This window comes from Bombyx mori, chromosome 15, assembly GCF_030269925.1.
Source record: "Bombyx mori chromosome 15, ASM3026992v2".
In the NCBI taxonomy this organism is placed as follows: domain Eukaryota; kingdom Metazoa; phylum Arthropoda; class Insecta; order Lepidoptera; family Bombycidae; genus Bombyx; species Bombyx mori.
Window position 1 is genome coordinate 6756714 of NC_085121.1, and position 14008 is coordinate 6770721.

General features: G+C 39.1%; 1 protein-coding gene and 1 long non-coding RNA gene across 5 annotated transcripts; one reads left to right on the forward strand and one right to left on the reverse strand.

Annotated features, from left to right (window-relative positions):
• Positions 1-4025: 4025 nt before the first annotated feature.
• LOC101742218 (protein arginine N-methyltransferase 5) lies at positions 4026-12234 on the reverse strand. 4 transcript variants are annotated; one of them, XM_012692539.3, is made up of 10 exons: positions 11686-12209; positions 11180-11452; positions 10850-11029; positions 8952-9123; positions 8217-8258; positions 7408-7587; positions 5696-5849; positions 5207-5445; positions 4321-4578; positions 4026-4244 (listed from the first exon to the last, which is right to left on the reverse strand). In XM_012692539.3, exons 1-10 carry the CDS (start codon positions 12084-12086, stop codon positions 4089-4091), a joined length of 2055 nt encoding a protein of 684 aa, XP_012547993.1. In that variant the 5' UTR covers positions 12087-12209; the 3' UTR covers positions 4026-4088. The 4 variants fall into 4 exon arrangements, with proteins under 4 accessions (XP_012547993.1, XP_012547992.1, XP_004928553.1 ...); XM_012692538.3 differs by having other exon boundaries at positions 7408-7593; XM_004928496.3 differs by lacking the exon at positions 8217-8258 and having other exon boundaries at positions 7408-7593; positions 11686-12234.
• On the forward strand, positions 9891-11174 carry LOC134200183 (uncharacterized). Its single transcript, XR_009974993.1, has 2 exons — positions 9891-10453; positions 10780-11174. It is a non-coding gene; the product is annotated as an uncharacterized LOC134200183 (long non-coding RNA).
• Positions 12235-14008: the final 1774 nt, after the last annotated feature.

Here is a 14008-nt window from a genome sequence, read left to right on the forward strand (position 1 = left end):
CAGTTACATTATCTGTCTTTTAAAGTAAGATAACATTATGTATTAATTTTATTAATAGTAGTCAAAATATAGGTAAACTAAAAAAAAAAAAACGAAAACTAAACTAGGCTCTTTTGACAGTATTTATGAGAAAAATACTGGTGATACCAAAGGTTCCGCATATTAACTCAATTTCGAATATTTTTGGAAATTATACACTTTTAATGCGAAAAGACGATATACTTTCATACTTGCAAGTATTTTTTTTGGGTGACGACAGCTTTGCGTTGCTTTGTCGCCAGAATCTGATACGTGTATTCCTAGTGACAAGACGGTATCTACCCACACTCTAAAGAAATTGTCGTCAATGACAGAGCGTATCCATAGTTTATTAGTTTTAAAATTTAAAATTTTTAATGTCGTGGCGTGCGGGATTAGGCGCCCCGTGCTTCATATCGAGCGCGGTACCTGTGTTGGAATCCCGCAGACAGGTACCAATTTTTCTAATGTAATACGTACGTATCAAATGTTCACAAATGACTTCGACGTTGAAGACACAACATCGAGTAATAAAAATAAAACTCGCAAAAATTGAGGCAGTGACACGTTTCAGCTTGAAGGGCTGCTTACACGTGCTTTTTAATAAATACCATTCATCATGTAAAGGAATTGCCACAATTTAATACCTCCGTAACACCATATTTGCAAGTACAATTTTTACTGCAATTTTACTTTGAACCTTTTTATTTTATTGCTTAGCTGGTTAGACGAGCTCACAGCCCACCTGGTGTTAAGTGGTTACTGGAGCCCATAGACATCTACAACGTAAATGCGCCACCCACTTGAGATATAAGTTCTAAGGTCTCAGTATAGTTACAACGGCTGCCCCACCCTTCAAAACGAAACACATTACTACTTCACGGCTGAAATAGTCGGGGTGGTCCCGCTCGATCTTCCCGCGCTCGCTAATATCGAAGCATCAGTGTGCCGAATCTCACTGACGGGACACGCGCCGATCGTTATCGCGTCCGTTTATCTTCCACCGGATAAGATCGTTCTAAGCAGTGATATCGAGGTGCTGCTCGGCATGGGAAGCTCTGTCATTCTGGCGGGCGACCTAAATTGTAAACACATCAGGTGGAACTCACACACCACAACCCCGAATGGCAGGCGGCTTGACGCGTTAGTTGATGATCTCGCCTTCGATATCGTCGCTCCGCTAACCCCGACTCACTACCCGCTAAATATCGCGCATCGCCCGGATATACTCGACATAGCGTTATTAAAAAACGTAACTCTGCGCTTACACTCGATCGAAGTAGTTTCAGAGTTAGATTCAGACCACCGTCCCGTCGTTATGAAGCTCGGTCGCGCTCCCGATTCCGTTCCCGTCACGAGGACTGTGGTGGATTGGCACACGCTGGGCGTCAGCCTGGCTGAATCTGATCCACCATCGCTCCCGTTTAGCTCGGACTCTACCCCGTCTCCTCAGGATACCGCTGAAGCCATAGACATCTTAACGTCACACATCACCTCGACATTAGATAGGTCATCGAAACAAGTTGTAGCGGAGGACTTCCTTCACCGCTTCAAATTGTCCTACGATATTAGGGAGCTCCTAAGAGCTAAGAACGCCTCAATACGCGCCTACGACAGGTATCCTACCGCGGAAAATCGTATTCGAATGCGTGCCCTACAACGCGACGTAAAGTCTCGCATCGCCGAAGTCCGAGATGCCAGATGGTCTGATTTCTTAGAAGGACTCGCGCCCTCCCAAAGGTCTTACTACCGCTTAGCTCGTACTCTCAAATCGGATACGGTAGTAACTATGCCCCCCCTCGTAGGCCCCTCAGGCCGACTCGCGGCGTTCGATGATGACGAAAAAGCAGAGCTGCTGGCCGATACATTGCAAACCCAGTGTACGCCCAGCACTCAATCCGTGGACCCTGTTCATGTAGAATTAGTAGACAGTGAGGTAGAACGCAGGGCCTCCTTGCCACCCTCGGATGCGTTACCACCCGTCACCCCGATGGAAGTTAAAGACTTGATCAAAGACCTACGTCCTCGCAAGGCTCCCGGTTCCGACGGTATATCCAACCGCGTTATTAAACTTCTACCCGTCCAACTCATCGTGATGTTGGCATCTATTTTCAATGCCGCTATGGCGAACTGTATCTTTCCCGCGGTGTGGAAAGACGCGGACGTTATCGGCATACATAAACCCGGTAAACCAAAAAATCATCCGACGAGCTACCGCCCGATCAGCCTCCTCATGTCTCTAGGCAAACTGTATTGAGCGTCTGCTCTACAAACGCCTCAGAGACTTCGTCTCATCCAAGGGCATTCTCATCGATGAACAGTTCGGATTCCGTACAAATCACTCATGCGTTCAACAGGTGCACCGCCTCACGGAGCACATTCTTGTGGGGCTTAATCGACCAAAACCGTTATACACGGGAGCTCTCTTCTTCGACGTCGCAAAAGCGTTCGACAAAGTCTGGCACAACGGTTTGATTTTCAAACTATTCAACATGGGTGTGCCGGATAGTCTCGTGCTCATCATACGGGACTTCTTGTCGAACCGCTCTTTTCGATATCGAGTCGAGGGAGCCCGCTCCTCCCCACGACCTCTCACAGCTGGAGTCCCGCAAGGCTCTGTCCTCTCACCCCTCCTATTTAGCTTATTCGTTAACGATATTCCCCGGTCGCCCCCGACCCATTCAGCTTTATTCGCCGACGACACGACTGTTTACTATTCCAGTAGAAACAAGTCCCTAATCGCGAAGAAGCTTCAGAGCGCAGCCCTAGCCCTAGGACAGTGGTTCCGAAAATGGCGCATAGACATCAACCCAGTGAAAAGTACTGCGGTGCTATTTCAGAGGGGAAGCTCCACACGGATTTCCTCCCGTATTAGGAGGAGGAATCTCACACCCCCGATTACTCTCTTTAGTCAATCCATACCCTGGGCCAGGAAGGTCAAGTACCTGGGCGTTACCCTGGATGCATCGATGACATTCCGCCCGCATATAAAATCAGTCCGTGACCGTGCCGCGTTCATTCTCGGTAGACTCTACCCCATGATCTGTAAGCGGAGTAAAATGTCCCTTCGGAACAAGGTGACACTTTACAAAACTTGCATAAGGCCCGTCATGACTTACGCGAGTGTGGTGTTCGCTCACGCGGCCCGCACACACATAGACACCCTTCAATCTCTACAATCCCGCTTTTGCAGGTTAGCCGTCGGAGCTTCGTGGTTCGTGAGGAACGTTGACCTACACGACGACCTGGGCCTCGAATCTATACAGAAATACATGAAGTCAGCGTCGGAACGGTACTTCGATAAGGCTATGCGTCATGATAATCGCCTTATCGTAGCCGCCGCTGACTACTCCCCGAATCCTGATCATGCAGGAGCCAGTCACCGTCGACGCCCTAGACACGTCCTTACGGATCCATCAGATCCAATAACCTTTGCTCTAGACGCCTTCAGCTCTAGGAGCAGGCTTAGGGACCTCGGTAACCGTACTCGTCGAACTCGACAAAGAGTTCGCCGTGCAACCTAACCCATGAATCAGCTCGCTGAGTTTCTCGCCGGATCTTCTCAGCGGGTCGCGATTCCGATCCGGTAGTAGATTCATTCGCGAAGCAGCTACTCTTGAGTTGTTAGATCTCATTCGGAGGCGCTCGGGTAGCTGTTAGCAAATCCCACCCCTCCTGGCTGAGCCTTTGCTCGTCCACCTGTCCTGGTGAAACTGGAAAGGCCTCCGGGCCACCAGTAATCCTTCAATCATAAAAAAAAAAAAAAAAAAAAAAAGGTGGTGGTACCAACACGTGCGGACTCACAAGACGTGCTACCACCCAGTAATCTATGTTACTGGGCTTCGAAGTCAGATATTTGGATTGTCAAACCCGGGACATCCATATTCTACACCCCACCATTCACATACTCTTAGGCTGTCACTGTGAGACTCACATCAGACGACGATACGATCTCTACGTGTCTACAACTTAAATATATAAATAATTATAAATGAAAACAATAGATGGTCGATTAAGATTACATTATTTTATTGCGCAATAGATTGTTTGTTACAGTGCACTGGCCCTATTTAAAGCAACATTTCCGAACTACGACCGTTAGCATTGTGCAGTGGTGTTGATCGGTTACCCACTTCAACTACCCATTCGTACCATACACGACGCGAGTCAACACACCTCCAGAACGTTGCTGTTATTTTATCACCCTTTTGTACTCGCATTGGTGTCTGAAATAAATTAAAACCTTATTAAACACATTTCTAATAACATTTTCTATTTGAATTATTGAATAAAAATGTATACCTTAATTGGAATAAAGACTGGAAACCAGGAGATCATTCCTGGGCTATGTGTACCAGGAACAATGCTGATCATTTCATTACCATAAAGGGTACAATCAAAATACCCTCCAAAGCCATGCATAATGTTGTCTTGCTGAACATCCCAAGTAAGGGTGGCCTGACGCCTATTGTTGGTTAGTGGTAATCCTCTGTAATCTGATTTATCACATCCCTCTTCATCCTTTACGGCTTTGGATGGATGGTTAAACGTGAAGACGAGCTAGAAATGTTATACAATATTAAAGTTCTTTATTATTTGTTATATGATCTTTGAACTACTGATTAAGAATTTGAAATAAAATCATGAATATAGGCGTAGGCGCTAACCATTTAAACATTTGAATAGAAACTTACCTGATTGACTTGGCATGTTTTCTACCTAAAACATTTTACTAAGATTGTTTGATTTCAACGGTTGTAAGCAAGTTAAATTATGTATATACATACTTTTTATTTATTTTTCCTACCTAAGCTGATAGCTTTTAGAGGCTATTTCAGCGTAATAGGATATAGTCAAAATCATAGGATTGCAAAATGATTTTGTGCAATCTAATTGGTTAATATTCCTCCCGTTTCTCCGCTCCGCTCCGGTGGACAGGCACCCTTATGTGTTTGTTTTTTTCGTTATTTACGGACTGGCACGTGTATCATTTAATTTAATCAAAATTAGAACAAGTTTGGCACTCTGGGGAAGATTTTGGACATTATACCCCAACATACAATAAGGGACACTTGGGTGGCTTCCACAATTGAACGTCCACAATTGAAATAAATTAATATCTAGCCGTATCAGTCGCAACATGATTGACACGTGTCTAATAATGAAAGATACACAACATATAATATACCTTTGTTTCTGCAATATCATGTTTATTCTGCATGTAAACAACCCATAATGTTTCGAGGTTCTTATCTTTTTGTTGGGGAATTCCTGAAGTTGCTATTTTCGCGGCAGCCCATAACCTGGGAGACGTTATGGGTGCAACATACGATCGATATGAGCTTGGAATCGATATTCCGCCGGGTTTTAAAAGATTCGATGCTCCATCCAAGCATTCAGGCGAAAGCTCATTATCTCCCCAAGAACCTGTAAGAGTCAAGTTAAAGTTAAAAGCATCCCATTCAGTCAAACCATTAATCAAGTTCACATTCACCTTCCACATGAATAGCAAGTAATTTTCTATAATAACCCAATAAATTAATGTTCAAGATCCAGAAAAAAAAATACCATCAAGTTGTTTATCTATTTATTTTATTATACTTTATTTATTATAAAAAAAAGGGGTAATCAAGTTATTGTTGGATAATATATTAAGTGATATATGAAAAGTATTTACCTAACAATTCAGAAACTATAATATCAGCTTTGGGTGACAAGTTTATTTGCCTCATATCCCCAGGTATAACAACCACATCACGATTACGCCAGACTTCTCGTACCTGTGCAGCTAACACTACTACAGCACATGGATTCTTCTCAACGGCAATTACCTAAAAGTATTCAAAAAAAAAAAAAATTTTTTTTAAGGCTTCATTTGATTGAATAAAAAAAACCATCACTACATACTATAAAACAAAGTCGCTTTCTCTGTCCCTATGTGTGCTTAAATCTTTAAAACTACGCAACGGATTTTGATGCGGTTTTTTTTAATAGATAGAGTGATTGAAGAGGAAGGTTTATATGTATAACAAGATTCATTAAATAGTCGAGAAATCAATAATAAACTACAGTTTCCGAAGCGAAGCGAAGGCGGGTCGCTAGTCAAATGATAATATCGAGGGATGGAAGGTTATTTGGTTTAAGCGACATTTTTGCAAATAAATATGTAGTCGTCGTGGCCTAACGGATAAGACGTCCGGTGCATTCGTGTTGAAGCGATGCACCGGTGTTCGAATCCCGCAGGCGGGTACCAATTTTTCTAATGAAATACGTACTCAACAAATGTTCACGATTGACTTCCACGGTGAAGGAATAACATCGTGTAATAAAAATGAAACTCGCAAAATTATAATTTGCGTAATTACTGGTGGTAGGACCTCTTGTGAGTCCGCGCGGGTGGATACCACCACCCTGCCTATTTCTGCCGTGAAGCAGTAATGTGTTTCGGTTTGAAGGGTGGGGCAGCCGTTGTAACTATACTTGAGACCTTAGAACTTATATCTCAAGGTGGGTGGCGCATTTACGTTGTGGATGTCTATGGGCTCCAGTAACCACTTAACACCAGGTGGGCTGTGAGCTCGTCCACCCATCTATGCAATAAAAAAAAATCATATCATAACAAAAAACCTTCTTCACCTATTTGAATGGAGTAAACTTAATGGAATAAGTTTAATTAAAAACGTCGAACTGTTAATGCAAATACCAAATAAAACGCACCTTTAATTACAAAGATAAATGTCGCTTAAACCAAATAGCCTTTCGCCCCTCGATACGTAATTTTCCTAATAATGTACATACTCAACACGTGTTCCCGAACAACTTCCACGGCGGAAAGAAAACATCGACTAATATTTTATTTTTATTTTTTTATTGCTTAGATGGGTGGACGAGCTCACAGCCTAGTGTTAAGTGTTTACTGGAGCCCATAAACATCTACAACATAAATGCGCCACCCACCTTGAGATATTCTAAGGTCTTAGTATAGTGACAACGGCTGCCCCACCCTTCAAACCGAAATGCATTACTGCATCACGGCAGAAATAGGCAGGGTGGTGGTACCTACCCGCGCAGACTTACATGAGGTCCTACCACCAGTAAATAGTTTACAAATATGTGATAATTTAAAGTGGCAGGGCGTATCGTATCTAAGATGGCACAGATAGGTGGTATCGCCCTCTTTATTTATGCCGCGAAGCAATGACGGGTGGGACGGCCTTTATACAATACAATTGAAGCTTCAATCTAACCACTCAAGGTCGACAGACGCAATCACCCTGTGGTATCTTTAGACTCGCATTACCCACCCAACACCAGGTACGTCAAGAGGTCGTTCACCTATCGATGCAATAAAAGTGAAATAGAGCATTCCATATAAATAAACATACAAACCTTAACTTTGGTATTTGTTATATCGGAAGCATTGAATGTGGCTCTCACTAGGGGTCCCCGGCCCGCACCAAGTACCATTACAGTTATAGGATCATCTCTAATCAACTCTTTCGTATTGTTGTCGCATAATTCATTTTTTGAACATTGGTTGATAGATGCTACATTACAGCTCGCTTTGCTCTGAAACTATTGAGATTTTTTTAAAGTGCTATCAACTAAGTATAGTATGCGCGCGAGTTCAAGTCCATCGGGGCCAGAGGCGACGCGCGGGGGACAGCTCGCGCCGCCTTCACCCACCTCCCCGCATTTGTCTGCGATATCGAAAATTTACGCTAACGCTATTGTGTTATTTCATTGTGAATAAACCATGACTACTTCGCTTCCAACAAGTTCAGGTAGAAAAAACCTACTGAAAAAATATACTGATTCTGACTCTGATCTGTCGGTTGTCTTTTCATTTTATAAGTAATTCAATTGGAATAAAAAATATATTTTTCTCTATTAGAAATAAATAAGTAATTACTTATCACATTTATTTTATTTCATAACTTGCAAAATTACTTTAAGTTACATTAAACCAAATTAACAGCTGTTAACAAAACTGTAGGTATTATCGACATTACCATAATTAACTAGGTCACAGCATTATCGCATTCCTTAAGATGGACATGAACTCGCGCGCCTACTGTATTATGAAAATCAAGTACTGATAATTTAATTAGAATCAAATAGGGCGTTACAAATTGGAAATTACATGAGTAAAACATTGTTGGGGCTTTAATTTGAAAAATTTATTTAGTCTGGCCCACCTGACACAAGGGATTACTGCCGTTAATGGACACAGACTCCAGCTGCAATATAATAAAAACATAGTCCAATCTCTGATATTTCATATTAAGATAATAATTAAATAAAAATTACCACGTAACAGTATATTTTTTTGTACAACCAAAGAAAACACTGTATCCAATTTAGTACATTTATAAAATATTAATTATTGAGGTAACCAATATGAGTACAAATGAAAATGGACTTATAGCTATATATGGCTTTCGAAGATCTCTTCAGACTCTTGGACTGAAAAGGACGTACGTATCAACATTTTAATAGACTGAGTCTCACCTTTTGTTTGGCAATGAGAATTTCGTAATCATTACAAGCCATGAGAAGATTTTGTAAACATCGAAGTATCCATGACGAAATAGGTAATATGCTGGTTGTATTATTATATCAAATGATGCAACTATGCCATCTTTCGAGTAGTCTGACAGTAGAGACCAAAATATTACTGGTGGTACGGTGTATGATAAGCATATATCAATCATGTCTATTTTTACTGCTAAGGAGTCTTATGTTTCAGTTGATATCATAGAGGCAGACTTTACATAAAACAATTTAAACTTCGACCTCTTCTCATTAGTAGGTGTTCATATTGTAGTGTTTCTTGGCTTAATACTAAATGAGCTGAAAGCTTGTATTCCCATATTCAACATGTTAGCAATAATTAAACATATTATTGTGTACTATTTTTAAAATATATTTACATATTCAGCAATCTGTTTCACAGCCCGGTCCTTCTGTACATCAATCAACGCCTGTGCAATAGCTTTTTGATATTGATTATATTTAACTGGATCCTTTTCAAATACATTATATGTGTGTGTATCTAAATTATCTGCTAGGGGCTGCAGTGGTGTTTGTAGGTAGTCTTCCCATCTAAAAATATATTTTTATGTTTTACTAGAAAACAACATTAACATACCTTAACTAATCTTTTATGAAAGTTTCTATATTTGTTAGTCAATCCTGCAAAATGATTTCAACAGTTTTGGATGAAATTTCATACAACCACCGTTTATAATCCGAATTAACAGATAGAATCCTTTAGTGGTAAACAAGATGACCCCAGGTAACATTGAATACAGCAGCTAAAATGAATACAATTACTTAATCAATTACTGTTTTACATGAAATATTGAAGAAGAAAACAGACAACAATCGAAATTGTAGTTTATAGATCAGAGAGTGCCACGAACAACTCTTTATTCAGTGGGGCATGCCCAATTTCACAATATATTTTCACCAAGAATGATTAGTAATGATTACCTCATTCTTACAAAGGTCACAAAAAAATGATAAAATTACTGCCCCTTCTGACAGAATGTAGCCTTCAAGCATGTTATTAATATAAATATCCGGAAATAACTCTTGTGAGCACTTTAAATGTGTAAATCAGAATGGGAATATTTGTTTGCAACCACTTTATAGCATGTATTCTGCTTCTGCTCTGATTTTGGAAATGTATATTAAAAAGATTATTTGTAGACATGTGTAAGTAATGCGAGTGATATTACTCCGGTAATATTACTCTACGATGTAATCCAACATCACACATTACGCGAAGGAAACAAACATCACACTATCACCCACAGAACACTATTACTTCTAGCAAAGCTATCACCCAACATGTTTCTTTCTTTCTCGTGTAATGTTGCTTGATACACGAACGGAACCGAGCGAGCGAGACAGACCGATCTACGCAAAATAAATGAGCAAGCGACACGGAATTATTCCTAGTGATTTGAACCGTATGCCCTGGCCGCTAGGTACATTTTTATACCTATGGTACGTCTGAATTTTAATATAGGTATTTGTGTTTATATTTTTCATGCGGCCAGCCGGTAGTTCCCCGCAAGTAGTTACTTAATTTTTTATTCGCCACTTTTGTAAAATCGCTAGTCGCTCGTAATTGTTTAGTAATATTTCATATTAATTTTTGTGTTTGAATTACTTAAGCACTTGTTTGAAGATAGTTTTATTATTTGTTTTAATGCGTGTTTAATAAGTGAAAGAAAGAATGGCATCTAAATTAAGGTACAGTCCTCTTTGGATGCATTTTGAGGAGACCGCGCCGAAACAATGCATCTACTGCTCTCGTATATTAACATTATCGTCGAGCTCAATTTGCAGTCTAAGTCGCCATATGAAATCCGTTCATCCCGCAATAAATTATATTAAGTAAAAAATAAAATTATTATATTATTATGTAAGTCAATCTCTGTCAAGTAATTACAGTGTATTACAATACAAAGTATGAACACATCACTTAGGTAATGATTCGGGTGTATAGATACAATGTATTCGTTACAGTATCTGTTGAACGCACCGAGTAATGTTAAGAGTGATGTGTAATGTTTTCGAGTAATATCACCTGTCTGTAGAAGTGATGTCATATCACATTACATTGGGAAGTGATGTTTTGCGCAAGTCTAATTATTTGTTTTGTCAAGGCTGCAAAAAAATTAGCTAAATGCTTTACAGCTAAATTAGAAAATTCAGCATAAAATTCTAATGACTGCATTTTTTTTTTAGGCAAAAATTTTCATCTTTTACAGTTTTGGCTGAAGATGTCAACAAAAATTATCAGTGTAAGTATATTTACCCTCTTGCATAGCTGAGCATAGGATCATTTGCTGGATTTGGCCTTCTTCTCCACACCCGGTGTAGATACTGTACGAAGAATTCAATGTTGGATCTTCGAGCACCACTAACTATAACCTGTGCTTCATGTTCTACCATGCTAACTACAAGTTGTTGGTGAGCCCGAGACAAAACAGGATATCTTGAAATAATAATAATAATAAATATAGAATTACAATCACTTTCAAGAAAACCATCTGGAAAATCTCTGACAAATACAGCTTTTATTGTATCTAATTCATAAACTCTAATACTCAATAAAAACAAAATATTTATTTCATTTAAAACTCACCCTTTTTTGTTATTATGAAATATTGATGTTGGTACGATAATCGCTTTTACTGGTTCACCAAGCCATCTCTTTACTACTTCCTGTGATGGAAGATCTGCAGACAACTCCAAAACAACACCAACACGTTTATCCCAATCAAGGCGCTCATGGAATTTGGACCACCAGTACCAGGGCTCATTCCAAGCTTTCTCTTCTTCATCATCTTCAGTGCATTCTCTATATGTTCTACTACATAGCATAGGTACACATGCCCATATTAGAGACGGATGGTGGCTGAAATGTTTATATTTATAAATTGCTGGATTTAAATAAGCAATAGGGTTATAGTGTTATTTATGGCATAAAAGAAATACTTTATCACACGAATGTTTGCTGAAGTGCGAACCGGGTCGACAGCCCTCAGCCTAGCAGACAAGAAAGCTAACCACTGCGCTACCTACCGTGTCAGTCAACGTGTATTGCAACTGCATTGCATATTGATGTTATTGTCATTTTCTCAGACTTACCTCGTTTCATAATAAGTTTGGAGAATTCTGGCTAAATTGTTGCTCTCTCTCCCGTGTATTGATATCATGATTGCAGGCACACCAAGTCCCCTACAGTATGATAGTTCCTCATTCAAATAATCCTCGTGACGCTGCCTAACAGTCGCTGAAGGTGAATCAACGTTAATGTACGGAGATAGCTTAGCTACTATCCTGCTAGTCCAATCTTGAGGTGATAGAACCATATCTGACCGCGTAAAACCACCATTTTTACCGGCATTTGTGGATTGCCTACGAAAACGTGGGTGAATAATGGGCGAAACTATAAATGAATAACTGCATTGAAGTGCTTCTGTGAGACATGTTTGTAAATCAGCAGTTATTATGTATTCATAACCACAAGATATTTCTTGCTGTGCCATTTTTTTTATTTAATTCTTTCACAAGCTAACGGCGTCGCAAAACATTTTACAAACTTCCACTAACCACTACATTAATGTCATAAAATTGTGTTTCAGTGTGACCAGATTTAAATCGAACATTATGCCAGTTACTCGTATAAATTCTGCTAAAATCTGCTTAGTTTCTATAAATAATTCCAAAATTCTGCTAATAGATAAGGTCATCATTTTTACGAGGATTTAAAAGAATAAAAAAAGGCAATTTCAAATATTTATTAACAAATTATAACTTCAAAATTTCTGTGGCGCCCATGTTTTATATGGAACTGTCGGGCTTTGTGCTGCCTTTACCATATTTTTTGATGGCGTAAAATTGACGCATCTACTTTGTTCTTTAACTGCCTGTTTGACATGTAGAATAGCTGCAATATGTTCATTTTTAAATTTGTTCCGCAAGTTTTTTTTATGTTGCTTATTTGAGAAAATAGGCGCTCACAAGCTGTATTAGACATAGGCAAAATCATCATGGCCTTTGCAAAATCAACCAAGTGCGGATACTACTTAGTTCTATCAGCCTTCGTCATTTTTGAAATGTGACCCCAAAACATTTCTGTGTTCAAACTCATAGGTTTGGGATTAGAACTTCCTCCAGATTCTAACAGTTTGGATACTGTTCTGTCTAATTTCACCTCCCGATATTCGGACTCAATTGCTTGCATGTTAGATTCTTTAACCAAATTAGGAAATTTAGAAACAGTTCTAGCCAAACTTGTGAATTCTTTATATAAACCGTTTTGCGGATCAAGAAATTGCAAATTAAGAGTATTACACAACTGAGTGACGATGGCCGACCACTATTTAGGAAATATGTAAACAGTGTTCATTGAATACTACACACAACTTCAAAGCTAAACATTTAACGGGGAATCCCCTAAAATTTGCTTGAGTGCTGGCATTGTTGGAAGAAAAACTTGACATTGGTAAAATTCCTCAAATATTTTTAGCGCAACTACCCGAATGACTAAATGTGAAACACAGATGTAAATCCTGCTACAATTCTGCGAAGTTTTTATAAGATTCAGCCAAAAAATTCCTTATTTTCAAATCTGCAACACAATCTGCTAAACCTTAAATTGGGAGTCTAATTCTGCTAAAATCGCAGAATTCTGCTAAATCTGGTCACACTGTTGTGTTTAATCTATGACTATTGTCATATTTTTTTTCAGTTTATGGCCTGGTATCTAGACCTTTAGGCCAACCACTATGGTCATGTCATAGATACATTAGATAATATACCTACTATTGTAATCTGTACCAAATATTATCTGTAATTTATGTATGAGGAGTGAGGGGCTCTGTAAATTTAGTCCCCTTTTTTTGATTTTCGGATTTTTTTTTATTTGTAATTATTTGTTCGTCGTTTGTTCGTTTTTTATTTATTTATCATTAATTAAACAAATGATCACCGTTAAGTGGGCCCCCCTTACTAGACATCTTTATTTTTATCGCTCAGATTAATTCGTTTGTTCGACGACTATTGGTGATTGTTCGATCATAAAAACAATTAAATTCCCAATTATTAATTATTAATTATTGAAGTGAAACTTCTTTATCGGCGTTGGAAAAAAAATTACCGTCACATTTTTCGGTTACGCGTCACATTTTTCCGTTACGCGCCATCTTTTTCTTCACCATTCATTGTTGCCGTACACAAGTGAAGGTGCCTCTTTACTCGGTAACAATAATTATAAAATACCGATGATTTTAAGTGGAGATTTTAATGTAAATTTTGCATCGGAAAATTCTTTGAAGCTAGTTGAATTTCTGAAAGATAAATTGAATTTATCCATGAAAAACAGTCCTCAAACGTCAACAACAAGATCTGGCACTACAATTGATGGAGTTTTTACTCGGTCACTAAATTTCGTGGAATGTAAACCATA